This window comes from Amblyomma mixtum, chromosome 3 (assembly GCF_055824585.1).
Source record: "Amblyomma mixtum isolate Tamu chromosome 3, ASM5582458v1, whole genome shotgun sequence".
Lineage (NCBI taxonomy): Eukaryota > Metazoa > Arthropoda > Arachnida > Ixodida > Ixodidae > Amblyomma > Amblyomma mixtum.
The window spans coordinates 71,952,711-71,979,993 of NC_143014.1; the positions used below are offsets into that span (position 1 = coordinate 71,952,711).

Below are 27,283 nucleotides of genomic sequence, written 5' to 3' on the forward strand. Positions count from 1 at the left end.
TTTTCACAATCCGCTTATGCGCAATGCATGCGGACCCTTTTCTTGCGCATCTTTTAATATGTTTTTTTTTTTCCATAATGATCTTCCTGCACTAAGTTTTACCCACTGGCTTAATCAAAGGCCCCTGCGATCTTTTCCTCGGTCAATAACGTCGGTCAAAATACGAGCGCTAATGTTCGGCCGCTTTTAGCGCCTTAATGCACAGAACATATGTATGCTAAATTTGCTTACCAAATGGCCCTTAGTTTTTGCTGAGGTCTGAAGACACTCTGGAAGGCATGGCTACATTTTACTGTGATTTTGGGTGGCATCTTTTTGCATTATTCTTACCGTCGTCTTGCGGAAAGCGCGTCTTGCTCCAGCTGTCCGCGAAACCGTAACGAAGAGGAAGAACGCACTGAAGCGCGTTGCAATTAATTTTCTAAGTTTGTTTACTCACACGTACGCGCAGCACGAGTGAGTTAGAAAGGAAGTCTTCTCCAGCGCCAGTACACACGGAATGCACCTAGTCCTCTGGCCCTCATAACTCTTTCGGCTTTATTCATGTGCAAGAGATAAGTTTGATGTCTGACATACGTGGTTTGCGTGCCAGTCAGTGGGAGAACCGTTACAACTAGCCAACTCAACTCGATGCCGCGTGAACTGCCTGCACTAACAGCGCTTGCCTACAAGCGGATGTTGAAGGTGGCCTAATGCGGCAGCACTGTCCTTTCCTGAACGGTATTTTTTTTATTTGCCCATATTTCAGACGAGATCCCTATACTGGTCTCCTGTTCACTTTCACTGGTTCTTGCAGACAAAACACACGAAATTAATAGATGAGGCTGCGAGCGCTGTGAAGGCGCTCCTGAATCTGGGTCGTCGCCATGGGCTCGCTCTCGCAGAGGTAGACAGATAAAAAAAAAGAACGTAATAGAAATAACAGCAGTTGTAAGGCAGTGCGGAAATGATGAGATGCAAGAGAGAGCGCCCCCGCTCTGCCAGTTGCCGCCCCATGTTTTCCTCGTACTCTAAGAAGGAGGATCCCCACAGAGGCGAGGCGTACCTGGAGGATGGACTTCTTGAAGTTGGACGACTTTTCGACCAAAGAGCGGCGACGCTGCGGCGGCTCGTCGCTTCGCGCCTTGAGCACGAAGCCGCCGCGGCAGTCGTCGATCTTGCGGTCCCTCTCGGAGGCCGGGTCCACGGGGTGGCTGCTGCTGTCCAGCGACGTCTGCGAGGTGCGAACCTCGACTTTGCCGCCGGAGCTTGGGTTCCGGTTGTGCGCCGCCAGCCCGAAGGGGGCGCTCGACCGGACGCCGTAGCCATGCCGCGTGCCGCGCAGCCACTGGCCCTGGTAGGTGCCTGCATTCCAACAGACAGCATGCTCAAGAGGACAGTGTGTGATCAACGGAGACTAATATGAAGATGTAAGCCATAGGAATACCAAAAAATTCGTATTTGTCTCCTAGCCGGTAAGGTACATGACACAACTTTTGTAGAGAAAGCTACATTGGCCACGAACTTGCGATTTCGCTGTGGCGGTGCTCCGAGGAGGCACAGAGACCGACCTTGAGTCGTTGCTTAGCAACCGCCGCAGCTGGCGGACGCCGCGTGCTCGCCGCGCCATCTGGCATGACGTCACACCGCGCGTCTCGCCGCGGAGCCGCCGCCGCCGCCGTTTGGTATGACGTCACACCGCTTGCCTCGTCGTTGCGCTCGCTTTCGCTACGTATATCCTGGTATAGCCGAACTAAACCACTGCCATTTTTTTTTTCTTCCACTTATCAGAGTAAGCGTTGAGATCACTTGCACTCTGCCAAAACATTCACTGTGAGCGTCATGGCGTCAAGCGATGCCGTAAACTGATCGTCGGTACGATAATTTCATTCCCGACGGTGCTGCTAAAAAGTGTATTAACCTGTGGGCTATGTTCAAAAAGTTATGTCACTGCTTATGAGTGTGACTGCGCGTAACAAACATAGTAGCGCTGTTAAATGCAGGCTCCAGGCTATTCGTCGTGCCTCGCTTCCCGCCGATATAATAGCCGTAAACACAAACGAACAGGCCGTGCGAAGCGATGCATTACCGATGATGAAGGGAATGGAACAGTAGGATCAAAAGGGAGAGCGCGTGTAAGCACAAGAAAGAACTATCAATGTCGGTTACGTTCAGCAGCATTGCTACTGCGCAAGAATACAAAATACTTCACAATAATTTTCTGAAAGGCAGGAATGCCCGTACTGCTAATACTGCCTCGTGAATGGAGCTTGAAAACTTGGAGAACTTAATTTACCGAGCAAGCTGCCATTATCAATGAATTTTAAAATGTTTCTTCACTTTTGAGTTTGTATTCATAAAGAGTTAGCGCTTTAATTAACTTTAGATTAATTTTCTGACCATTCGTACAAGGCGGTAACGTGCAAGGGAAAGTACTCCTTAGACCAACGTGGAACCGAAGAGTAAGGCAAGGACGAAGCTTCTAGCTTTATGAGAAGGGCCAATAGACAACTTCTTGGCTCGAAAATGCACAGGTCCTACCGTTAGCAATCACTGTTGTGAGAATTAAAAAAAAAACGTAATCATACAAATGTTGCAACGCGCTGACCTTCACTGTGAAACGAAATATGAACGCCAGCGTTCCCAGCGCTACAAAGAACAGCCCTTTTCAATAGGTGCTTTAAAAATAGACAGATGAGGCTAGCGCGTCCCTTCAGTTCTGACAATTGAAACAGCGGTACAAGGTGAAAAGACTAATTAGGCAAAAAAGAAAGAACGGGAAGTGCTCGTCGCAAAGAAGGTCAAAGAATGAAAGAGCGTGCTCGCCGGCACAAGAAGCGCGCGGAGGAGGATCGACGCGGTGCGCAGGAAGCGAATCTTGGTTTCATCCGGAAACCCCAATTGAATCGGTCGGTGAGAGAGTCAACAGATTCTCCGGCGTTCGTCGGACACATCATCCCCAAGTGCCGCTGGGCACGGACCAGAATAGAACCCGGGCCGAAGAGCGCACAGCCAGCCTACACGGTGCCAGCCTATAGCAGAGAACTGTCCGATCAGCGTCACCTCTTGAGAGCTGGCCGGCGGCAGCCCATGCGAAAGCGCGGTTGCGGGGAAGGGGTGTGTGCGTTGTGAGGGCGCCTTCCCGGCGGGGCCCCTTCGCCGCGCAGAGAGAGCACGGACAGCGCAGCCCCGCCGCCGCCGTATATAGACTTTTCCGCCCTCCTTGAGTGTGTACGTCTGCCTACTTGCGACGTCGCTTGCGCTGACAGCTAGTCACGTCATGTTCGCTGCCCCGTTTGTCAGCGACGGATGCGCGGTGTGGGACACGGGGCTTCCACTCGACGTCGCTCCTTATCGTGCGGAAGAAGGAAACAGAAATGAGTCGTTTGCGTGTTTGCTGAAGTGTACGTGAGCGGGGATGGGGAGTCCACATGTGCATTGCATATGCATAGGAAAAGGGGATATGGGCGGGGGAGGGAAGAAAAAAGTTCATTCGGTAATCTGGTGATCCGGGCCAGTAGGCCGAGCAAGCCGAAGTCTCTATGACGTCACTGGGGAAACGATCACAGCACGAGGAGTCGCCTAGGCCCCGCACGCTACACTGGCTGCCCGAGTCCATTCTTCTTGGCCACTTTCCATAATGCTGCCCCTCGAAACGGGCCTCGCATTTTCTTTGGGCCGTTTTTCTTTCGACCCGTTTCGCGAGGATGTGCTTCTTTGGGGGTCGAGCGAACGCCCGAGGGAGCACGACAACGACGACGACCGCAGGCTCGGGCGACGGGACGGCCCAGAGGAAAGGGGGGGCTGCCGCCAATGTGGAGCAGTCGAGGCAAGGACCAGCGGGGCTCCCGCGTGATGCCCGGCCCAGAGCGCGATCGATTCGCCTCCCAGGGAGCAGACGCCGGCTGAATGGTGCGAGCGGAAGCACGCCGTTCACAACGCGCTGCCCCATTTCCGCGTGTACGCGCCGGGCGACACGACAACGCCGCGCCACGGGACGCCCAACGCGCGCCCGGCCTCAGGGCGGCGGCGACGCTGCGAGGTCACGGGAAGCGAAACTAGAAGGGAAAATATCCAGATTGTAGGCCGATTTCCCTGCGCGTCAGCATTGGTCCCCCACTTCCGAGTGATTGTTGTCATGTGTGCCTGGTTGACAGAGGGAATAATTTCACGATCTTTCCCCTGGCTGACCAAGACGAGTTGGTCGTCCAGCTTCGCCCGCCGGCAACATTAATGGAGAGTGGTGATGGGAGAGGAACGACGAGAGTGGACAGAGCGACGGGGGAGGAAAAAAGTTTTCTTGATTTGCATAGAAATCAGCGTACACCTGGGACAGGAGGTGGTCAGAAAAGGGGGAGTCGGGCAGGTGTAAATTTAGCACGAGCATTTTACAAAGGGTCAGTGAAGTGCTCTTAAATGCGAGGAACGCCGCTGCAGAGGTCTCCGAATACATTTCTATCACCGGAATGCAGCGGGGTGTCGACTTTCGATTATACGAGGCCGCGGTGGATAGAACTGCCGTCGCTCAGTAATTGTTTCAAAAGCCTACTCAATATTTCTGGATAAAGCATTTTTTAGGGGAAAACTGTTTATGAACGCAATTATTTCATATAATGTAAGATTTAACTATAGCAATCAATATATTCATAGATCACTCGACGGCATTCTTGCATTTTTTTTTCTATTAACGTTTTTACGAACGTCAAAAGCGTTCCCCACTGGTTTTCTATGGCAGTCTTAACTCTTCGATGCGATCGATTGAAACACTTTAAAACAAATATTTTGCTACATATCACAAGAATGGACCATTACTCGCAATATTTCCATAACAATACCTCACAATATTTCAATATTGCAAATTTTTGTCCCAGCATGTTGGACATTGTGCCTTGCAAAGGATCGTTACAGTTATGAAAATGAGCCCACAAACAATGGTATCTTTCACCGAAGCAGAGGAAAAAGAAAGACGTGTCCCTCTTCGCTCAACCTGTTACAATAATGGAAACGTGTAGCCGCGCCTCGGGAGTCACGATCGAAGAGTCCATATTGCAGATTTTATGCCGCCGCCAATATCGCAGGAAATGTTGATTTATTAGTCGCGACCATCTGCGCGCAGAACAGAAACCTGCATTAAGATGCGGATTTTCAGTAGTAGCAGTACATGCCATTTATAGCTCATACCAGTTCTAGTCAATAAGTAAAATTAAGTGCTTTTTGTTCCCTTCTTCTCTTGAGCTTCCGGATGCCAAATGGACTTGTTACGCTCAGCGTTTCGAGTCTGGTGTAGCGTCGGAACCGTTTTGTTTTGCCGCGGAAGGGGCAGGTAAAACATAAGCATAGTAATACTTTGCCTCTAGAGCGACTTAGGTACGAATAATGCGCATAAAGTGCACCTATGGGACTCAGAATAAAATTCCATCGAGTTCTGCTTTTAGTAAAATTCTGTAGTCTGATATTTTGTGGCTGCGTTTTCTGTTTGACCGGCAGAAAAAAAAAAGAAAACGCATTCATTGCTAAGCAGTTCTAAGCTTTTTTTTTTTTTTACCATACTGATTCAAACTCGTGGCATTAATGATGGCATCGAGTGCGTAGGGTACTCTGTGACCGCCGATAGTAAGGGGCTCGCTGTAGAGAATAGCCGCAGGGATTTGCAAAAGGAACTGTACTAGATGTTATCAGAGTTAGTTTGTTACGACGATACCCGTCTTTCACATCCTTATGTTTTCTAGTTAATACAAACTCCGTATTCAATGGAAGTAGTCTCTTTTTTTTATTAAAACGCGGTATTTAATCTATATATGCTAATTTACTTTGTCCTCAAAGTCCGTTCAATAACTGTATGTGGAAAGTACTTAACGATTTACCGAGTTAAATGTTTGGATGCATGTCGATGATTGGCAAAAAAGCCCGTGCAATAAGATTTACGCCACGTCCAAGCCTTCAAGTTTTTTTCGTAATTCCAATGCTTAATTCGCCCTTTGTGGCTGCAATACCAATGCGTACAATGCCCAGCATTTATAATATATGAAGCAATCAGAGGCGATTAATATCAATGAAAGGTTTTATTGTATGCGAAAAGAAATAGATATTAAGGTAATATTTTAGTACCGCCTTCGCTAGTACTGCTGTTTGTGATTTTAAGGCTTTTCTGAACGACGCCTTCTCACTTAAGGTAGGAAAAAGATTGCATGTTAAACCACTGATGGGTCATAACAAAGCTGACCTAGTTTGTGAATCGGCCTGATTCTGGACATCATAAAAAGGGCGCCGTAGTCGCCTATTACCGCCTCATAATTTTTGCAAGGAAAAGCCTCTCCTCTCCTAACTCTTAACTAACATTTTATCAGCCTTGAGAGAGAGAGGAGTGTAAAGGAGAACACATCTAGCCCTTTGTAATCGATGGGCCCGCCTGACTAGGCACATGCCACGACCCTGTGCCCTGTACCAAACAATGACACCCCGCTGTGCCAAACAATGGCACCCCGAAGGCGAAGGTATGGCACTGTTTGTCACTGCTTTGCTTCAGTTGCCGTCCCGAAATGCAGAGTAGAATAAGCTTCCGAATGATGTGGTTTGTGCACCTGATTTCGAAAGTGCTGTTGAAGCGATAGTCTGATGTATTTTGTTTTTCCAGGTCTCGTGTGTTTACCAGCACTGTGCCATCACTCATACTAGTTGTAAACTCATTTCTTTTAATATGTTATGTTATCCTTGCTGACATGTTTTCCAATATCTTCTTTGCATGTGTTATTGTATATAGTGATAACCCCCCTACAATAATGCCTCATGGGCGCTGTAGGTATTTTCAATAAATAAATGAAAAAGATTAATAGTTATCAATGCCGCATTAATGTATTTAAGTATTCGTTTTTCCCTAACACAATCCTGGGCTGGAATAAAAGTAGGTAAGGGGGGCGTAGGGATGGGATGGGGACAAGAGGGGAAAGTGGGATTTAAGTTACGACTTACGGCTGCAGCGAACGCCGAAAAAAATTTATTCATGTAACGTCAATAAGTAGAATGTAGTCAATATAGATTATAGAACAAACTGGAGTTTTAGCTGCAATTAAGAGAAAAAAATGTATGTCGTTGATGCCAAAATGATTCCGAAACAAAAATTGATGCCATATTGAGCAAAGGTTGGAAGGAAAGCCTCAGACCGCTGTCCAACGTTTCGACAAAAGGACTACGACAAGTCTCCGTGTCTAAACATCGGACAGCGGTCTTAGGCTTCCCTCCCACCACTTGCTCATTTCTGTTGCCATGCATCCCATCTTCCCTGTCCTCTCTCTACCATGCTTACGGCAATATAAGACAAAAAAATCGATGACGGTCGGAATCATCACGCTTGTGTCGCTTGTGCAGCAGCAGGGTGTGTTATCGTCGGCTTTCTCAGCACGTCCGTGAGAGGGAGCACTACACAGCCTGCTTATTCCCGGAAGTTGGCGTCACTCCCGTCGCGTAACTCCCTTGGCGTCACTCCCAATCCCTACCCTTAAACATCAGCCCGGGCTGGCTTCAGCGCTTGTTGTCTCCCTCTCCACTCCGACCTCCTCTGTTATGCGCTACGTCACTACTGTCAGAGGGCACAGACACAGCAACGCCGAACGGGAAGGATACAACAGGCGTGAGCCTGCACGTGCCCCACTCATAGCTGTGCGTCATGCGGATGTAACTGTACACGTTAAAATGTTGCAGCGGACCTAAATTTTTGAAATCACTAGCACCTGACTAGGTGGCGCATTGGCCATTTTAAAAGAGGCAGTCGCGATTAGCGAGGCCACGGGTGTGAACCAGCCATCAACCGTTCCCGCGTGCACGCAGCTTCGACAGCTGAGCCCCTTATGTGCTGAAGTCAGCTGTGGCTTCTAAGCGAGACAAAGCGTATAGGGCCACTGTAGGCGCAAAAACGACTCACGTATAAACAAAAGAGAACCTAAGGGGCACAAAACTGGATAATGCCACATACTGTGTTCGCGTCACGATGTTTCGAATAGCCTTAGTGGACCTGTCCTGCTGTCTCCGTCCTACAGCCAAATGCGGAAAACCAAGTCGCTTGGCACCGAACTCGCTAGTACCGCAGGATTTAAAAAGAACTCTGACAGAATGCGAAAAAAGAAATAAGGCTCGACGAATCGAAATTGGCCCAGACAGGTGGCTGGTAGAGTCTACGGATGGCTAGCACACCGGTTAACCTCTCTTCGTACAGCTGCATCATCTTGCTTCCATTCATCATCATCATCATCATAAGCCCAGCTATGTCCACTCCAATTTTCTACAATTAACCCCGTCCTCAGCCAGCCACGCCCACTATATGTCCCCGCAAACTTCCTTATCTCCTCCGACCACATGACCTTCTGTCGCCCCCTCTTGTTTTCGTTAAGCTTTGTGTACATTTCTACAACCGGCTTTTTTGACCTGCTTGGTACGTGCGTAGCCCATACACATCTTTACGCCTTTTTTTTTCACTAACGAAAGGATTTATAGTGTGGAAGCTTGGGTGGTTGTTAATACTTAAAGCAGCACAAACCATGCAGACAAGGAACGCGTGAAGAGACGTACACACAAGCGCTCGTGTGCAAGTCTCGTCCTGTCCCTTGTCTGGTTTGCGTTGTTTTAAGTATGAAGGAATTATGTGTCAACAGCAGGCTAAGAAAGGTGCTATCGTCCCGATGAGTGCATTAGGGACGCCGTTGCGCGCGCCGCGCAATCAAGGACACTCGCATGAGAGACAAGCGTCAAAGTGCGGCGAGGCTGCGAGCCCTGGGCGACGACAACGGCGGGCGCGCCGGCTGCGTAGCGCGCGCAAGATGAAGTGAAGAGGCGAGCTTGGCTCAGCCCCTGCCGCCTGTGGTGCGGCCTAAATTTAGCCCCGGGTTTATTCTTCTCATGAGAAAAGCGGACGCCTCAGCTGCTTTGTCCGGAGAAAGGCTGAAAAGACCGCGAGCTAGGGCTCGTCGCGAAACCCTGCAAGGAAAACATGTCATAAATTAGACGCCGTTACCTCGCCGTCTCGTGTCTCTGACAAACTCACGGGGCTGCCTGTGCAACGACGGAGACAGCCTGTTGTCCCCGAGGCGCCACTTCACGTAAGCCTCACTGTTCGAAACAGCTGGCGAAGCAGAGTGGTGAAGTCGTTCGGTAGCTTTATGTGCTTTTTTTTCTCCAAGCGCACAGTCCTGAACAGGCCAGAAGGCGTTTTGCGTCAGTACACCAAGGCCACGACTCGAACGATAATGAATTCTGGCACACAAGACGGCTGTGAGTACTTCGTTGAGACGAAAATGGCCGTCATTTTGTTTTCGGCGTCTCTGTCGAAGGACCTTTTTTTTCCGTACACCACTGCAAAAGCTTCGACGATGGATGCGAAGAATCGGAATGGCGAGGTACGTACCACTTACAAGTAATTTCATTGTGTTTTAGCTGGACAGTTGCGGTGTATGCAGGAACTTGCTTAGAATGATCAATATACAATGAATTTCTATATCTGCGCTGTGGTCTTCAAGAATTAGGTACACTTCGTTATGCTAGGTACACATTCCTAGCATGAAGGCGAGGTTTTAAAAGCGAATCCTTGTTAGTAAGTTAAATGAAGAGTAGCTCAAAAATACTACGGCTTCGTAGAGATAAGAAACTGTGCGCGACTCGCTCACCGTGACTTATATACCTTCCTCTAAGGAATGGCACGCCGCGTTGTAGCGGTGTAGCCACTTGTCTCGTCAAGTGCTGAGGTATGAACACGAACACTTAGGTCCAGCAATTTTCAAGCCCATTATCAAGAGGAAGCTAAAAAGCGCAGGGAGAAATCACTGTCTTCCCCCAAAAATGGAAAGATCATAACTAGATGACAGTCATATGAGAGAGAGAGAGACAGAGTGGAGAACCTAAGAAGCGTAGGTTAACCGGAAGAAGGTTCCGGTTTGCTACCTTGCACTGGAGAAAAGAGAAGCAAGGTGTAAAGCGGGAGGAAAGAGAAAATAGGTGGGTTTAAAGTATCATGTAAGGAAGTAATGACTTCGCGTACGGCGATCTCATGACGACTTATGCGGCATGCCAGTCTGGCACGGCGTGAGCGCCAGACGCTTTGAGAAAGTGCAGACACCATCTGCCTACTCCGAAAAGAGGCATAGGCGAAGGAAAGAAAGAGATGCTGCGGTCTATACAAGGAGGGAACAAAGGCTTCGCAAGAATCCCGCATCTGTGTAGTATCACACATACCAGAGTACGATGACATGGGTGATCGTACAAGAAATCCAGAATGCTTTCCGCACTGGAGCGGTTTGACTGATAGTTTCTAAGTGCGCGCTGTTGTTCCTTTAACTGGTGCTGATTCTTTTCTTTTTCTTCCATTGGTGGCCACTTGCGTGGTAAACAAAAATTCGCTGTGGCTTAGCTTGGTTAAGCCCGGTAATTGCGAAAGCAATATCCGTATACCTACGCCATGGTTCAGCTGGTAGTGTAGCTGGTGGTTAGACTTGTGGCGATGCATCTGTTATACAATCTAATCCAATCCAATGTAATCTAATGTAATCTAATCTAATCTATTCTAATCCAATCCAGTCCAGTACAATCCAGTCCAGTCAAGCCAACGTTCATGGAACTAAACTCAGTTGCCAAACCGAGAGCGGTTTCGCGGCGCCGCCACCACTGGCTGCTTTGAGTGGCGCTGCAGTCGTACCAGGCTTCAGCCGGTCCGGCCAGTTGCTGTACTCCTAGTACTGTGCACGCATGTCGTAGAGTGCTTTCGCGACGCGATTGCTGCTGTGATCGTTGTCTTTGGGCTACGTGCGCTTGAATGCAGAGTTTCAGGTGCTGTAGCTGCCATGCCGACGTGCTGTGTGCCGGGCTGCACGAGCGGTTACAGAAACAACAAGGCTGCGAGGCATTTTTTCGCGGCTCCTCGTGGCGCGGATCTCCGTGCGGCATTGGATCGAGCCATTCCCCGTGTTGACAGAAAACTCTCGCACAAATCACGTGCGTGCGATCTTCATTTCCGTTTTGAAAGGAGCGTGGTTATAAGAGCTTATTCACCAAAGTAGCATATTAGACACCTACTTTAAAGGTGGAGATCAGATCATCGCAAGGCTCATCGTAAGTTCACTTACCAGCTTATCTAAACGCGAATGTCTGACAGGCACTGGTGCAGTGTGTTTTAAACATAAATTAGCAATACCTTCAGAGCGCGAAGTCCCGCATTTATGGCACTCGAAAGCAGACCACAAGTACCTACGATTTCATTTCTGTGGTGCAGTTTTCCGAAATAAGCAGATTTTACGCACAGCGTTCACTTCGTGAATGACTCCGCCGCTGCTCACAACCCGAGCTGCGAAGGCAGTGAACTTCCTCGGGTTCCTGAGTCGTCAGTTTCTCTTTCCCTGCAACAGCGAGGATGCCTGACGCCAACTCCAGACAAGAAATTTCAGTATTTTGAGTTTATCGCTCTCCCTGTATTGTTCCTATAGCGTGCGCAACCGTTCCAACAATATTTTTCGATCCTTCACGCAGTGCACTACAGCTGGACACAAACACAGAGATACTTTTACATTTTATTCTCAACACATTTCGCGCACGCATCCCTCGACGAGGCTCCACTTACTCCTCTCGATTTTTGCTTCTTTCCCATTAATAACATGGGTGTACGCCTTTAGCATGTCTTCTTCGTGAAAATGAAGGTCGCACACATGTGATTTGTCGGAGAGTTTTCTGTCAACACGGGGAATGGCTCGATCCCATGCCGCACGGAGATCCGCGTCACGAGGAGCCGCGAAAAAATGCCTCGCAGTCTTATTGTTTCTGTAACCGCTCGTGCAGCCCGGCACACAGCACGTCGGCATGGCAGATACAGCACTTGAAACTCTGCATGCAAGCGCACGTAGCCCAAAGACAACGATCACAGCAGCAATCGCGTTGCGAGACATGCGCGCACAGTAGCAGGCAGACATTCGCGTTTAGATAAGCTGGTAAGTGAACTTACGATGAGCCTTGCGATGATCTGATCTTCACCTTTAAAGTAGATGTCTAATATGCTACTTTGGTGAAGAAACTCTTATAACCACGCTCCTTTCAAAAATCATGACCGCCCGCAATTTCGGCCCACGGTGGCATTGGCTAGGCAGCGATGATCTATCACTCGAGTTGCTGCAGCAAAGATTTGTGGCATACTCGCCGCACAGGGTTCGTAACTGTTTGGTGTCTTTACGAAAAACATCGGTAAGTGCGATATTTGGGACGCCAGTCACTCAACATTCCCGAAGGCTGCACGCTACGACGCTGGGCGGCCGGGCCTGCGGCGTCTGCTAGCGGCGGCCAGCGGGAGCCTGTTTCGACGGCAGCGCCCCCTCGCGCTAAAATTTGCGGGCCGCTTCAGTCGCGTGGAGAAGGCGGAGAGTTTGGCAACTTAGTTTAGTTCCATTAACGTTGAGTCAAGCCACCGTTCATGTGCACCGCCGTCGCACACGGACGGCGCGAGATCGCGAAGCAATGTTAAGCCGCTGGTGGTTGGCACAGCTACTGCTTTCTAGCGACGTGAGTCGGGCCTAATCTCTTCAGCGTAACGCCACAATCGCGCTCCTAGCGGAGAGCGCAGGAGTTAGGCGCCGGTGGTGGCACCGCCGCGGCTTGCGACGGCGCGAGTCGGTCGCCCTTCTCTTCGGCGTGATGTCACACATGACGTCACACAGAGGTCAACTAAAGGTCAATGGTGGCACCGCCGTGCCACGGCAAAGGCTGAAAGTGCAAGTAGTAAAAAATTGAGTCAGTTTCCAAACCACTCTGCGCATTAAAATCATTTGCAGAGTGCGAACGACTTCAAAACAGAACGTGATCCCCGGAGCTGTTGTTGTGATGTCAAGCGGAGTTTAATAAAATTTGTAACGCCGCTTTTTCTTACAAAAATTACCGACACAAGAATGTAATTATAGCCGGCCAGTATCTAGCACAAGTCTGTAAATAATACAATGGTCTTATATATTCTTGCACTGTATACGCGAACGACATCGAAGTGTGCCGTGGACGCATTTTACATTTACACGAAGGTGTGATTAGATGCGGCCATTCAAGGTTAAAATGCACTGACGGGTTTCGACGATGGCATGGTCGAAACTCTGGCACCAGCGACGCCTGGGGAATAGCAGCTCGAACCCACAGGACAGCAAAGAGACTACACAGCGCGGCGTGTGTGTCGTCTCTCGGCTGTCCTGTAGATTTGCGCTGCTTGTCTCTAGATGAAGAACCAACTAGTCCACCACAATGTCCGCCGTCGCGTACCTAAATTATGAGGCCATGTTCACACGACTTCTTGTACTCAAGTGCGGCTTTAGTTTTACCGGGGTCTTTCCCATTGGCAGTCATGATTGACAGGCAGAGCATAGGTTAATTCTGCGAATTCGGCCCCTGACGAGAGCTACAGAGCAAGTTTAACTTTTCACTGCAACTCTCAAAGAGCTCAGCAGGAGCCCGAAGAGTTGAGCGTTTTGAGCAGCCATGTTAGGCAGTGTACTCGCAGCACAAAACGATGCAACGACAGAAAAGTCGTGTCGTGTCTTTCTTCTTCTTCTCTGTTCGCTTCGCAGTGTTTTCAGCATGGATCTGTGGTACTTTAGTTCTTGGTTAACACATGGCGAAGTTAATCCACAACAGGCAAGGAGCCTGCATTATCAGCGCCAATATATATCTTCGCTTAGTAAAGCAATTGAGGGAATGAAGAAATAACTACCGGCTTTTTCCACAGTGAAGTTCGTTTATCGTTGATGCCACACGTACTCGAGCGCTAAAACAAGAGCTCCCCCTGCATAACACGTGTGCCAAGCAAAGCTGCCAGTAAAATAACAAAAAAGGGAGAATAAATTCTGATTGATGCACAGGTAAGATTCTGGGAGCAAGTGCTGCGGAAATGCATCCCCGCCTATTGCTCAAGGAGAAGCCCCTGTATATCGAGGCCATTTTCTTCTTCATCTATACGACTTCTTTCTCCCCCATCTCCCTATTCATCCACGCTCGCCTGGAAAGCATGGATGACTTGTCTATCCTCTTGGCTACACTGTCATGTATGAGACGCTGCAGGGAGACATCGTACACTTGCCCGCAACACTAAATTCACTTCGCATAGAACGTTCCGGGAAACTCGGGCCGCTAGCTTTAAACCCTACTTGGCCTTTTCTTGCTGCCAGCCGGATTCTCCCCGTTACGAAGCAACTTGTGGGAGTGGCCTTTACGAACGCGCATTTTTATTCACTTGGGATGGCTAACTTCCCATCGATACCACTGTAGGAGCGAAGAAACCATTGCACGCCGGCTCTGTCACTGTCCCTGGTTAGAAACCCACATAATGTTTCTCGATGAATCACTTCGGCGGTTGGACTCTTATCCCCTCACGAAGGTCAGGACCCTAGGGTAAGGTCTCAGCTTTTATCGGTACAGAAGGTCACCAAAGCGTCACTGCACTATCTGAACGCTGCAGACGAGAGTGTGTTGTTGGCTACGATGAACCCATGACCATGGTCATGTCCTATGACTCGAAAGGCTAACCTTTTCTTCTCTCTCTTCTCTTTCACTCATCTGCCGCCTCCACGTGGGTAGAGTATCGCCAACCGGGCATCATGCCGAGCTCACCCCTGGCCATTCCTATCTCTCTACTCTTGTTATTCATACAGCGAATGAAAACTCGAGCGCACAAACGCACCTACGCGCAAACGCAGACGGGTGCACGAAACGCAAAAGGCTTGTACTATCGCCAAAGTCACTCTGCCAAAACAAACGGGCAGAGAGAAAGTGGCTCGAGCACAGCGCACACTCGATCGTTAGGCGGGGGTGCCGTGTGGGGAAATCGAATGCATTCGGCACGGATTTTTCTTTTCCAGAGCGCGGCGCTAATGGAGCTCGGCCTGTCGGAAAAGTTTGTTTCCGTTCCCCTGTCCGAGCATTTGTCTTACACGCGCGTTCACCAGCGTGTTCCGACGTCACATGACTAATGACCTTGCCCGGCACGCAGCGAAGGAACCAAGAAGGAGCGTCGCCAGCTCTGCTCTGAGTGGCGATTGCCAAGAAGGGCCGAAAGGAGCCGCCACCACAGGGGAGGCACTGCAAGTGGATCACGAAGCAGTCGAAATACAACAGGAGACGGCAGAAGAAAAAAAAAAGGAAAAAGTCTGGCCGCCTAAAGGCGCTGCCACAACGCCAACCAGAGAAGCAGCAGAGGGATATTCCTCAGAAGAGTGGCCTGAAAATCAGAAAAGTACGCGACGAGGCCAACCTCCAAAGAATCTTCCAAGGAGGCCCACTGCCGACCAAAAGCGCTCTACAGCATTCATCCACGCGCTGGTGTTCTCACAATTTTCATTTCAATTGGGACGTGGGCAATGCACGATCTACGGGTTATGTAGTATCCACACGAATGAGGCTACTCTTTTGTGTCCTGTGATATGAGTCGAAAAGAGAGCGACTGACACAAATCAGATGTGCTGTTCAAGACCATCTCGACAGAAAAATAAAATTGAATGGGGATTACACAACTGGCAGTGCGGAAAATCAGCGCTAGCTGGGATGCAGTAATGGTTGCGCAAAGAAATATGTAGCTCGTCTGGGGTCCCTGCCCCTTTCCCCCAGTTACGCTCGATTGTACGGACGCGACATGGTGGCGAACACTATACTCCGTTTCATACATAGCTGTCAACGCTGCCAAAGGTACGAAAGTAGTCCGCTGCAAAAAACAAGCAAAATGTATCCGTCCGCCTCGCGTCGTGGCTGAGTGGTACGAAGCGCGCGCCTGTGTGTTCAGTTTACAAAGGGCCTAGGTTCGACTCCTGGCTTGGCTGGTTTTTTTATTTATTTTTTATTTTTCTTATAATTATCATTAGGTACAAAGTCGCAACTGTCAAACTCTAATGCCTACTTTGAAAAACACTGCGCTATTTACTTGCGCTGCTTACTTGTTTCGAAGGGAAAAAGCAGTGTAATGCATTGGCGACGGACGTGATTGCGAAGTGCTGTTCTCGGGCGTTCAGTGACTCTTTTGCATGCGGCACACAATGAATCATTAATTGTGGGGTGATAGAATTCAGTGCGGCGTCGATTATTCCGAGCAGCCTCGGCTAGCGGCAACCCGGCATTGATCGGCGTACTCAGCGGTTTTAAAGTGAACGGCATCTGATTCGGGAAGTCTATACTTTTGAGCTGTTGTCACAAGGAAAATTCTTTGAAGTGCTTCCGTTCGTAGTAATGTTTTGTATTAGATGTCGGATTCGGTGTGTTATGGGTGTGAGCTAGTGCGGTGAGATGGGGATTGTTGAAAGCTGCGTATTTGGGCCGTGAGCAGAGATTCCGCTGCGCAGGTCATCGAACGCAACAAGTGGTGTCGTATATTAGCGCACTTGCCGCTGCAGTTGACATTGTTATTGTAAGAAGCCGACGACGAGGTTCCGTGGTTCCTGATTAGGGCGCACAAAGAGGTTGACGAAGCTCGCAGTTCGTTCTCCACACAGTAGCTCGTCATCGTCCTCTCCCGGTAACAATATAAACGATCGAAATTCGGGCCTCTTACACACCAATGAGATGTAAGCGCAGCGTGAGTGAACGTTGTGGCTGGCATTTAATTGTTGACATCCGCTCTCATGTTTTTAATCTTTGTAAATATCATCTTTGTAACTAAAGTTGTCCATTTGCTCGATCGTAATCTACTATCGTTGTTTTTCACTGCTGTCACAACTCACAAGAGTGTAGAAACTGGTGCTGAAGGTTATGGAATGGTATATAGAACATTTGCTACGCGTATCAAGTGAGTGGCCTACAGCGGTTGTACGGTCGGTGATTTTTACAGGAAAGAAAACAGCGCACCAGGTCTCGGAGGAAGGAAATGCTTCAGGTGAACCACTCAAGCAGACGACATGACCGGCCGGCCTGCGCGGCCGGCCTAGCTGCGAAAACCTGATACAGGAGGGACCGGAAAAAACCCCCAAAAAACTAAGGCACTTTGTTTTATAGAACATAAAAGAAAAAGCAATCTTTTTGCAAAATAAAACACCGTTATTATTATACTACAATATAAACCAACATTTACTTTAAGTTCATTACGATTTTTACTTTTGACGCACTACATTACGATGCGGACGAGGAGCGCGAACAGGCGCCGCAGCCTTGGCTGCGTTGACTGCTATGTATGAAACGGAGTATAGCATTCTTTTCCCGGGAACCTTCGCTCTGTTTGTTTTGAAAAATTAGCGCGAGGTGCAAGGCATGGGCTATGTGCAAGCGGTGGTCACGTAATCGCGCTCCCGTGTATGCCCCCTTGCCCCCTTCCCTCTGGTCACGCTCGGTTGCACGCAAGCTTTTTGACTACTACTGCTATTACGACGACGACGACGATGATGCTGACAAACACGCGTTGCCCGAGAATCTCCACATTAACAGCTAGAGCTGTAAGCCAGGGAAACCAGGAGTGAGGGAATGCTAACATCTGCGAACATTAGGAGGTGACCTGCATTAGCGCAGGAGCAATAGTTGGCGGGAAAACTTGCTTAATTAATCGCTTCTACAACACAGCATGCTCAGATTTCAGGTGCAATAAGTTATTAACCTCTCTCTCTCTTTCACGCACGCAAGCACGCACGCACGCGCGCGCACACACACGCGCACGCACACACGCACGCACGCACACGCACACACACACACACACATGAAAAGACGCGCCCTTCCTCGCATTCAAGCATGCGTCTGAACAATCAAGCGTTGTCAAAAATGCATGGCCGCTTTAAGCAGCAATATTTTAGGAAAGCTTTCATATCTGTCAATCACAAGTCATCTGTAACAGCAATCGTCTCATGTATGACTATAGAATTCTACTACAATGTGCTGAAAGTTACTTGGAGGACTTATGTTTTAAGTAAAGTCATCCAGAAAAACAACTACCGTCCTTTACACGAAATTAACCGTAAGAGTGAACAACAAAGTAAGGCAGACTCAGTGAAATGCGCTCTGCTCAGCCTGAGCGCAGCTGTCTAAAAACATTTTCCAGAGCCTATACGCTCTAATAAATGGCTTTTGTATTTTGCACACACCAACCTGCGGCAACAACAATAAACCATATGTTTCTAGATGAGGACAAATTAATAAAACAAGAACTTCCGTGCTATTCATGATCAAATATACGGGTTTCCTTATAGTTACGCAGAAGTCGCAACTGAGCGGCAGCCGGGCCGGTGTCCAGAATTACGGCTTGCGCGACGCCATGTTTGAAGATTATCCTCTCAACCAAGTTGCATGCCTGATACGTTACGTCTTCTCCTCTGCGCAACCAAACATAACCCTCAATAACAGCTTGCTCTGAACATGTTTTTCTTAAGCCATGATTTTTAGCAGAAGCGCACTTAGCTGCGCTTTGACGTTCTTTTTCTTCCTTTGTCTTGTGGTTTTCATGCTTCCACATGCGGTCGACGGTTTTTAACACTTCTGGTATATGTAGATTGTTACTCGCATGATGAGCATTGCATAACGTTTTAAAGTCTGATTTCTGTACATTGTGACTCGCATATCTTTCCTGTGCATTGTTGTCAGTTAGGTGTTGTTATCTGTTGCTTTTCATTCATCCTTTTTTACCCGATTGTAAGATCACACGTGCCTCGGTCTTTATAAAGCCTGAAGTTTCAAATAAAATTTTAGTTGCAAGTACCGCCCTGTGTCGTCTTCTTTCTCTGTCCCGTGTCCGCTGCGGTGTCTAGCTCCTTCATGTCTCACCAACTGGCCTACACATCTACCCTCCTAAGTAAAATGCAGTAATTAATTATCACGATAGCCACGCCAAAAAAATGACCCATGCTTTGTGTTCCGAGTTTAAGGTCTCTTCGTCTGCTGAAAATGCAAGTGAACAAAGAGGAGATGGGAACCGTCATTCGCCTGAGCGCAGCCATGCGTCTTCCCTCGACGGCCTTCAGAAATCTGTGTGCTGGAAAGCTAGTTCCCCTTTGTCCGGGGCTAAAGCCACTTGATTTTTTCCCCGCAGTGGTTTGTGAAACCTGTATCGCTTTCCTTTGACAGCAGTACAGTGCCGCTCAGGTTGACGTCTATAAACATTATTCCCCACGAGCGATTCTCCTAAACTTACTGGACAAGGATGCGAGTGAAATGAAAAATCCGGGGTTTCGTAAGTGATGGAGCACATATTGAATTGCGTAAGGCGGCGATCGGACATGTACGGTCAGCCGCAGGTCAGCGCGGTCAATCTATCCCTTATCCACTGCTGTATGCGCAATCTGCAGCGCACGGATGACCTGCAGTCGGCGAGCCCACCGAGCTCAGCCAAAGCATGCTTCGTAGCGGCAAGGCTCGGTCTGAATGGGCGCCTGATAACCTCGAACCGCAGGACGCCTAAATGGGCATTTGTGAGCTCGTCCAAGAACAATGAAGAAAACAAAAAAGTCACTAGAAATTGTTTTCTTGTGATATTCTCTCCACTGCGCTGCCGAAGCAAGAACCAGAAATTCACCAGAATCGAACACATCAAACACAATACACCAGAATTAGAAATACGCTATTTATTGTAGCTCCCATTGTATTAACAGTTACATTTGTACTGCCAAGCGAAATTTACAATATAGTGGCTGCAGTACAAACAGCAGATAAATAAATACATACATCTAAAAAACAAGCAGTATCTCAACTGACCTGACATTTAGGAAGGGAAATCTTTCATGACGAAGTGACACGAGTGTGCAGAAGCTCACCCCCCCTTGCGGCCTTCTAATAAATATTGAGAAGAGTTGCTCAGTGGACGGAATCATCCACCCTTGTTCAAAATGCAGATTTTAAAGGGGCTCTGAACAGCTTCTGAGGAGTGTACATTAGCTCGCTCATCACTGTTGTCATGAACACCTGATCGAAATTCGACCACCGTGGCTGGGATCAAAAGACGCGGGTTTGATCCCAGTCGCGGCGGTCGAATTTATATGGAAGCGAAATTCTGCAGGCCCGTGTACTGCGTGATGTCAGTGCACGCTAAAGAACCCCAGGTGGCCGATATTTCCGGAGCTCTTCACTACGGCATCCCACATAGCCTGAATCGATTTGGAACGTTAAACCCCCATAAACCATAAACAATGAGACAAAAGCCGCACAGCCCGGATATACCGAATTATTGTTTATATCGAACAGTCAGAACACCCCCTAGAAAATTCCATGTAAAAGTATAGCACTATTGTTCGCGTACATCGAACTCACGTTCAGCAAAGCATTCGATATATCGAACTGTGTGCCGCGACCCTCAAGTGCCGCTTCTTCTAACGGCGTTCTTCGAAACCTTTTCACAGGCGGAGATAGATCGACTGCGCAGCCTTGGGCAACTGCAGACGTTGCTGGCGCTGTGAAACCGCGCGACGAGATGAATGTCAGTATTTGAGGGTAACCTGCGGTTTTCTGTACTAATTTTCCACACCACATCGCTGTCATGCGGTGAAGCCAACCGAACTAAGCTCTTGCGACGGTTCTTTCCTGGCATGCTTCGCTGCCGAAGTCGCTGCTGAAACCAACTGTACCTTAGTTTTAATCAGATTACTGCATTTAGAGTTTGCCGGTCGCAGGATCAAACATCTTAGTGGCTAGCTCCAAACCATCTTCCGCTGCAGATTCGATGTGAAGCAGGTTAGGCGGGCAGCACGTCGCTGTAAGAAGGCGTCAAGCGTGGCTTCATGTATTCTTGCTACTAGATTACGCAAAAGCTTTTACATTTCTATTTTTATACATCGTATTATCTATACATCGAACTATTTCACGATTCCCTTCAAACTCGATATATCCAGGTTCTATTGTAATATACTTATATACACAGCAGAGAAACCACAATCGCGCGCGAAAGTTGGCGAGCCCTTTCCCACGACTCTTTCATGCGCGCGCGCCTCAGACTCCCCCCCCCCCCCCCCCCCCCCTGCGTATTTCTGTTCAGAGGTGGCTATTGGTTACATTCTTTCAGGAGTCACGCAGCTACCATGGTCGCGGCCAGTCAGTCGCTTCGGCGGGTCAGACAGCCCCCTCCCCCACCTTTCGCCTCCAAATATTTAATCTTCGACTCAACCTCCCTTCAATTAAACCATTGATTCGAGGCAACCCTTGAATGAGCGAGACTCAAGCTCGTTGTCCTCTCTACAGTCGCCGTTCCCTGGCCACCACTCCGTCTCAGACGCCACCCACTACTGCCCACAGGACGCTGGACCTTTTGGCCTGTTCATCACTCTCCCCCAAAACTAACGGGAGTGGCAGAGGGGGGAGGGGAGAGCCTGTTTGGTGCTACATACAGCCAGCTTTCGAACGTGGAAGGTCGGCTGGAGCAACATGTCTCTGGCCTTCTGCTGCTCACCAGGAAAGGGGAAGGAGGAATGACAGAAATACACTCTAAACACAAATAGGACTCTGTGGAAGTAAAGAGGGAGTAAACCGTCCTCCTTTTAATAAAAGGGAGTGCTTTAGAGGTTATCTTACTCTCTTTTTACTCCTTTCTGCTCAGAGTGCAGGGAGGCTAGCAGTTCGCGGGTAGCTAGCATACGCGGGCCTGCAGGGAAGTGAGAAACAAGAAATAGTTGGTAGCATGTTCAACGGACAAACTATAATTTCTATATGCGAAACAGTCCGTGGAGACGCTCAGTAATTACTTCTGCGCGTCTTTTGCCTCACTAAAGCTGAAAAAGCACTAAAAGCCAATGCCGAAAAGCGAAACCTCGCATCACCTCCGTTAAGCAGGCAGCCAGGAAACAAAGGCGCTGACTGTAGTCTGCTCCGAAGATTCCCAAGTAAAACATAGCTGGGCAGCCAGTATCCAGACAGCGATGCTGTGTTTATGACGCGTATATTTATCTTGGCTGGGGCGGGCGGGACTTCAGCTAAAGCAAAAGAAGTATGGCAAGCAAGTTTACCGCCCTTCTTTCGCGAACGTCGCTGAACAGGCGAGGTTCGCAGCTTACTATAAGACAAGAAACCCTGCTAGTTCGAGGAATGGAACTTGTGTGTTGTGGAAAAAAAATTACATGAAAAAAAAAGCTGTAAATACTCGAAGGAATAGGAACACTCGTAGTATCAAATTACTCATGAAGAGAAACCACATTCGCATTTACGGTTACCGTCATTGTCTTGAGGCCTCTGTTTGCGTCAGTTGTGAATGATTAGCCGCTTATTTACTGCGGAGAAGCAATCAGATTTCTCGAACACGATTCTGAAGCGCGCTTCCCATTAGTAGCACCGCCTCCAGCCTTCCTATACAGAGAAGGCGATGTCCTAGCGTTCCTTACGTGTCAGTGAACTTTTGGCTAATTACCTCTTGGCACGAAACCATCTATTGTCCTCGCTTCAGTTCGCGTCGGAGCGCAGTAATTACGTCCGCAAAACCTAAACACCCTAGTAAATTGAACAGCGCTTCCGAAAGAAACACTTGCCCACTTGCGCAAGCCGTGCTCACGCCTGGTCTCTCTCGAACAGCCCCGAAAGCGGCAAAAGCGACAGAAGGGGAAGCAGCCGGTTTCGGCCACAATGCAAACGGACTCTCACGCGGGCGGAGTCGAGGGTCGCGCAGGAGGAGAGGCTGTCGGCCACCGTCTCCTCGCCGTGGCCGGCGGCCCACCTGACGGTCCGGACAGACGCGGGCTCGAGTTGTGCCACGGCGGAGCGTGATGTATCGCCCGGTTACCAAGCGAGCGGCCAAGAGAAGCTTTGAAAATAAGCGCGCCCAGCGAGAGGAGATCGAGCCTTCGCGCCCGGACGCTCGAAGGACCCAGGAACAAGCGGATGAGAAGGGGGTCGAAAGGAGAGCGGCGTCCTCGCTATGCAGCCTGCTGCTTTGGCTCCAGGCCGGGCCCGAAATAGCGGCGGGGGCCCCAGCCGACGGCGCGTGGGCCGCCCGGGCGGCCTGCTTAGGCGCGCCCCCCGCGCTCACCTTCGGCCGCCGAAATGCGCCTCCTTCCCAGGAGCCAACAAAGAATCCGCGCAGCCCACTTGGCAGCCCGCGATCCGCCGAGTGGAAAATTGGGAAGCGGGACGCCAACGCGGGGCGCGCGCGGATGACCCCGCCGCCGAATGTCGCACTTCCTCCCGACCCCGGCCGCGAACCACGCTACTCGGCTGGACGCGAATCAGCAGTCCGGGCCACGACGCCGCCCGTCTTCTCCTCGACCATGAATGCGACGTCCAGCCGGCGCCTTCTGCCCCAGCGATTTCGTAATCTTGGTTGCCTTTGGGTCCGGCAGCTATGTTTTAGCATACTATCAGCCCTGTTCATTCTCTCCTGGTAAGGGTTGATAATATAAATGCAGCAGGATCACGACGGTCAGAACAGTAAATAATGCTTTCGATTCTCTGTCGAAAGCGTCGAACAGAAATCTCCTGCTTTACTGTGCTTTCCGTAGTTTCTACTTGTAACACGATGATTACTTGGTCGAACTGAGCGTTGACTTGATAACGTCTGCAGGGTCAGACGCGTTTGCCAAAGAACATAGCAGCAGCCTAAACTGACACTTCAGCTCAAAACAGATACGTATGCCAAAAAGGTCTACGGCAGAGGCTGCACTTATTCGGACTCGCGGTATTTTCATTGTCGGTAATCGGTCTGTCTCACGTTCCGATTACAAGCAGCCTAACAATGTTGCATCGGCGGGGCATCTCAATAGTCCAGACACGCTCGTCGTAAAACTATGACGCAATATTTGGCAATTTTTTCTTTAAATGCGGCGGCCAGCATTAACGTACGAGGTATGTTATTAACATTATAGTCAGCCAGGGATAACGGGAATTGCTGCCTATTAACTTTACTGGAAGCGGGCATTTAAGCTTTGTCTTGTACACATTTGTCGATTGTACAGGCACTGGGTAATTCAATCACCCTGAAGCTGCACAACTCCTCTCGGAATCTCGCAGATTTATTCCGGTGGCATCATTCGAGGAATATATGCGTGGAGTTTGCGTGTCGTGTGCCCGTAAGTAGAGACACTTATGCCATTCTGGCCAAACTCCGCAAATAAATAACTTGCAGAAGTGCGCCCTGAAAAAAAAATAACAAAAAAAATTGGCGAAACACGGAAAATTAAATTTTGCGAGGAAGCGAGCTCACATTCTTATCATTAGGTTAAACGAACTATTCCTAATTTTCAGCAGTGTACGTCTCTGGCACTAATTTAGCCGCTGTTCATGTTCCAGTAGCTTTTCATTTATTCGGAGGACGGGCAAGCTGCCGACGGTTGCTGTATTACATCAACCAGTAAAAAAAAAAAAGCAAAGTATTCGAACTGGGGTCGTTCTTGCCACATCTCGCACTATTCATTGATTGGGGTTTAACGTCCCAAAGCGACTCAGGCTACGAGGGACGCCGTAGTGAAGGGCTGCGGAAATTTCAACCACCTGCGGTTCTTTAACGCGCACTGACATCGCACTGTACACGAGCCTCTAGAATTTCGCCTCCACCGAAATTCAGCCGCCGCGGCCGGGATCGAACCTGCGTCCTTCGGGCGAGCAGCCGAGCGCCGTAGCCACTGCATAACCACTATAGGTTTGCTGCATAAAGGTGTGTAAAGGTGTGTAAGCCCCAGTAAGAAACTGCAAACTGAACAACAGCCGCGAAACCAAAGCAAGACGCAACCCCGGAACGAAACCCGCTCCTGAGTGCGCGGCCAGAATATGTTTGCGCAACGAGAGAACAGCGGCAGCCGCTAAAGAGGCAGAATAACACGCTGCAGACGCGCGGAGTCGGCGACCGTGAATCCAGGATGGAAGGGTCGTCGGTGCCCGACAACACCACCTTTCGCAGACGGCGTGCATGTACGGTGTGCATTGGAGAGCGCCGGCAGGCCGAGGTGCTCGTAGGTCTCGTTTATTATAGACAGCGAGGGGCGCCTCCAAATCCCTGCCTCTAAAATATGCACGCGTGCGCGAGGTTGGGCGCGCAAACACTGCGCGCTGACGCGACGCCTTCAGCAGATACGCGAGGCGCGCAGGAAGAAGAGAGGAAGGGGGGGGGGGGCAAGGTCAGCGGCTGTGCGCAGCTTCTGTTATTAACGACCGAGTAAAGAACGAGATTACGTTTCTGGCCGCACACCGAATACGCGGCAACGACCTGCCCGCTGGACGCTGGCAGCCGACTGTCGCGTTTACATTCCCGATAAAGTGACGCCCCAAAAAAGAAAACAAACTGTGCGCGAAGAATCTGTAGCCGATCCAATTCTCTGCGCGTCCAATTCCAATTCTCTGATCCTGGCCTGCCAGCCAGGGGGAGAGAAGGAAATATGAAACGGTGTATGCATTTACCGATAGTGCTCTGACGAAAGCGTGTAAACCCACAGAGCGGTCACAGTGAAGAAAAAAAAAAGAGCCCTGTAGCATCATTTGTCTCATTGCTGTGATTATTTCAATCGCTTGACTTTATTAATAATTTCCTCCTGTTGCCTCAGGTTGCGTAAAAGAACAATAAAATGCCGTTATGGGATGGGTCGGGGACAAAAGTTTCCAGGACGCGCTCTGAGCGCATAGAGGCAATACCTCCATTTCTAGGAGGTATTGATAGAGGCCACATCTGCATGCCAGCGAACCCCTTGTTTCACTAGCACTTGTTAGCTAATGTGAGTCCAACATTAACCTTCACAAGTGTGGTCTCGAGCCATCGGCGTTGCCGCTCACGCGTCCTGGAGACTTTTTCCCTGATAGCACAAGCGATGACTGGTGTTTGTTCATTGGCGTAGATTGTGAAACAGAAGCAGTGCATGGAAGCGTGATTATTCGATGATAGAGTACGTCGCAGTCAGCAGGGAACGACGCAAGTTCGAAGACAACTGTCCGCTTTGTATACATAAAAAAAGCAAAATGCAATTTGTGAATTCACGCACAGAAAGTTTGAAGAATGTGCTAGCAGATGAGTTTTCAAAATCAAAATTCTGGCCCACTGGAAACGACCCCCACGGCTGTGTTTTTCTCTGCTTGTGCAAGTGGTATACGCGGCATGTTTGGTTTAACGTCGTCAAGCAACACATGGATATGCGGGACGCCGTAGCGGAGTGCTCGGGATTAATTTAGACACCTGGGGTTCTTTAACGTGCGCTGACATCGCTCAGCGCCCGAGCATTTAAGCATCTCACCACCATATCCATGTGACCGCGGCGACCGGGATTCGATCCCGCGTGGAACCAGCAGCCGAACGCCAAAAGCTACGGAGCGACCACGGCGGGTCCTTCTGCCCGTGGCTTGCGCCCATCCCAAAATATGCCAGATCCTATTTCGCGGGCTTGTCCGTCACGAATAGAACCTGAGCCGGAAATTTTTAACGATTCCATTTCAGTTCTATTCCTTTTCGCTATTCATCTCTGGCTGAGACGCTGCCGCACCCCTCTTACTGCTGTGATCATTCATTCGGCTGCGTGGATGCTAACAATGGATTCGAGCGAAAAGCACTGCTATATTATACCGTCCCGTACTTTCTGGACATCTCCCCGCTAGCGGCATCTGTTGCTGCTCACTAGCTGTCCTGTCAAACAAGAACTTGAACGGTTTAAGACATGTTTTAAGCGGCGGTCATAAATTACTCTGTGCACAGTACAGGAAGCATTCATTTGTTTCTCTAAATTTCAAAGCATGTTTCGCTACATCTGTGTTGCGGCGAAGCCCACTTCACTGGCTTTCTAGTTTTTGTGCAAGCTGTTTGAAGCGCACTACTCACCTGGACTGAACGGGGCTGCCATTGCCAAAGACAGTTTGCCAGACATTTGGCTCCTCGAAATCAATTATTTATTGCGGCAGCTATTTCTCTAACGAAGAGAGACGGCAGCATTTGGAATGGCAAGCAAAAGAAACGACAACGAATGGCTGCTTTGGAACAGCTGCGCAAGCTAAAGCTATCTTCCAGCTTTGCTGAAGGCCCAATGTAACCATTGCAAATGTGTATTTTCTTCATTTTCGGCAATTTAGTGACGAAAATTGAGTTTTACCAAATTGCCTCAGAGCGCGGCTTAACGAGATCCAAAACGGGGCCATCTTACTTCGGCCAAGAATTGCACCAGGATTAGATTAGGATAATTTTATTCATAACGCACTTCCATCACCGGTTTTCCTTCGTTTCTTCTGTTTACTTTTTTGTACCTAGTGGAATACACCTTAAAAACTGTAGAATATTAGAATGGACTTCTGCCGCCTCGCTATGTCTCTTTGATAAGCGCGAGTAACCTTGTTTAATTTCTCTCTCCTCCCCCCCTCCCCCCCCCCCAACACTCCACTTTATATCTTTTTATAAGAGTCGCTTAATAAGATGGCTGCACGTTGCTGGCAGTCGTGCGAGTTATTATCAGAGCCGGAAGGTTCC

At 49.2% G+C, this 27,283-nt stretch overlaps 1 protein-coding gene across 2 annotated transcripts in view; it reads right to left on the minus strand.

The window, feature by feature from the left end:
• The window catches only part of jp (junctophilin), a 100,582-nt gene that overhangs the window by 26,262 nt on the left and 47,037 nt on the right, over positions 1-27,283 (minus strand). For both annotated transcript variants that reach the window (XM_089579611.1, XM_089579610.1), the window contains exon 2: positions 1,046-1,344. In XM_089579611.1, coding sequence (XP_089435737.1) covers positions 1,046-1,344 — 299 coding nt within the window. The remainder of the gene's footprint in view (positions 1-1,045; positions 1,345-27,283) is intronic.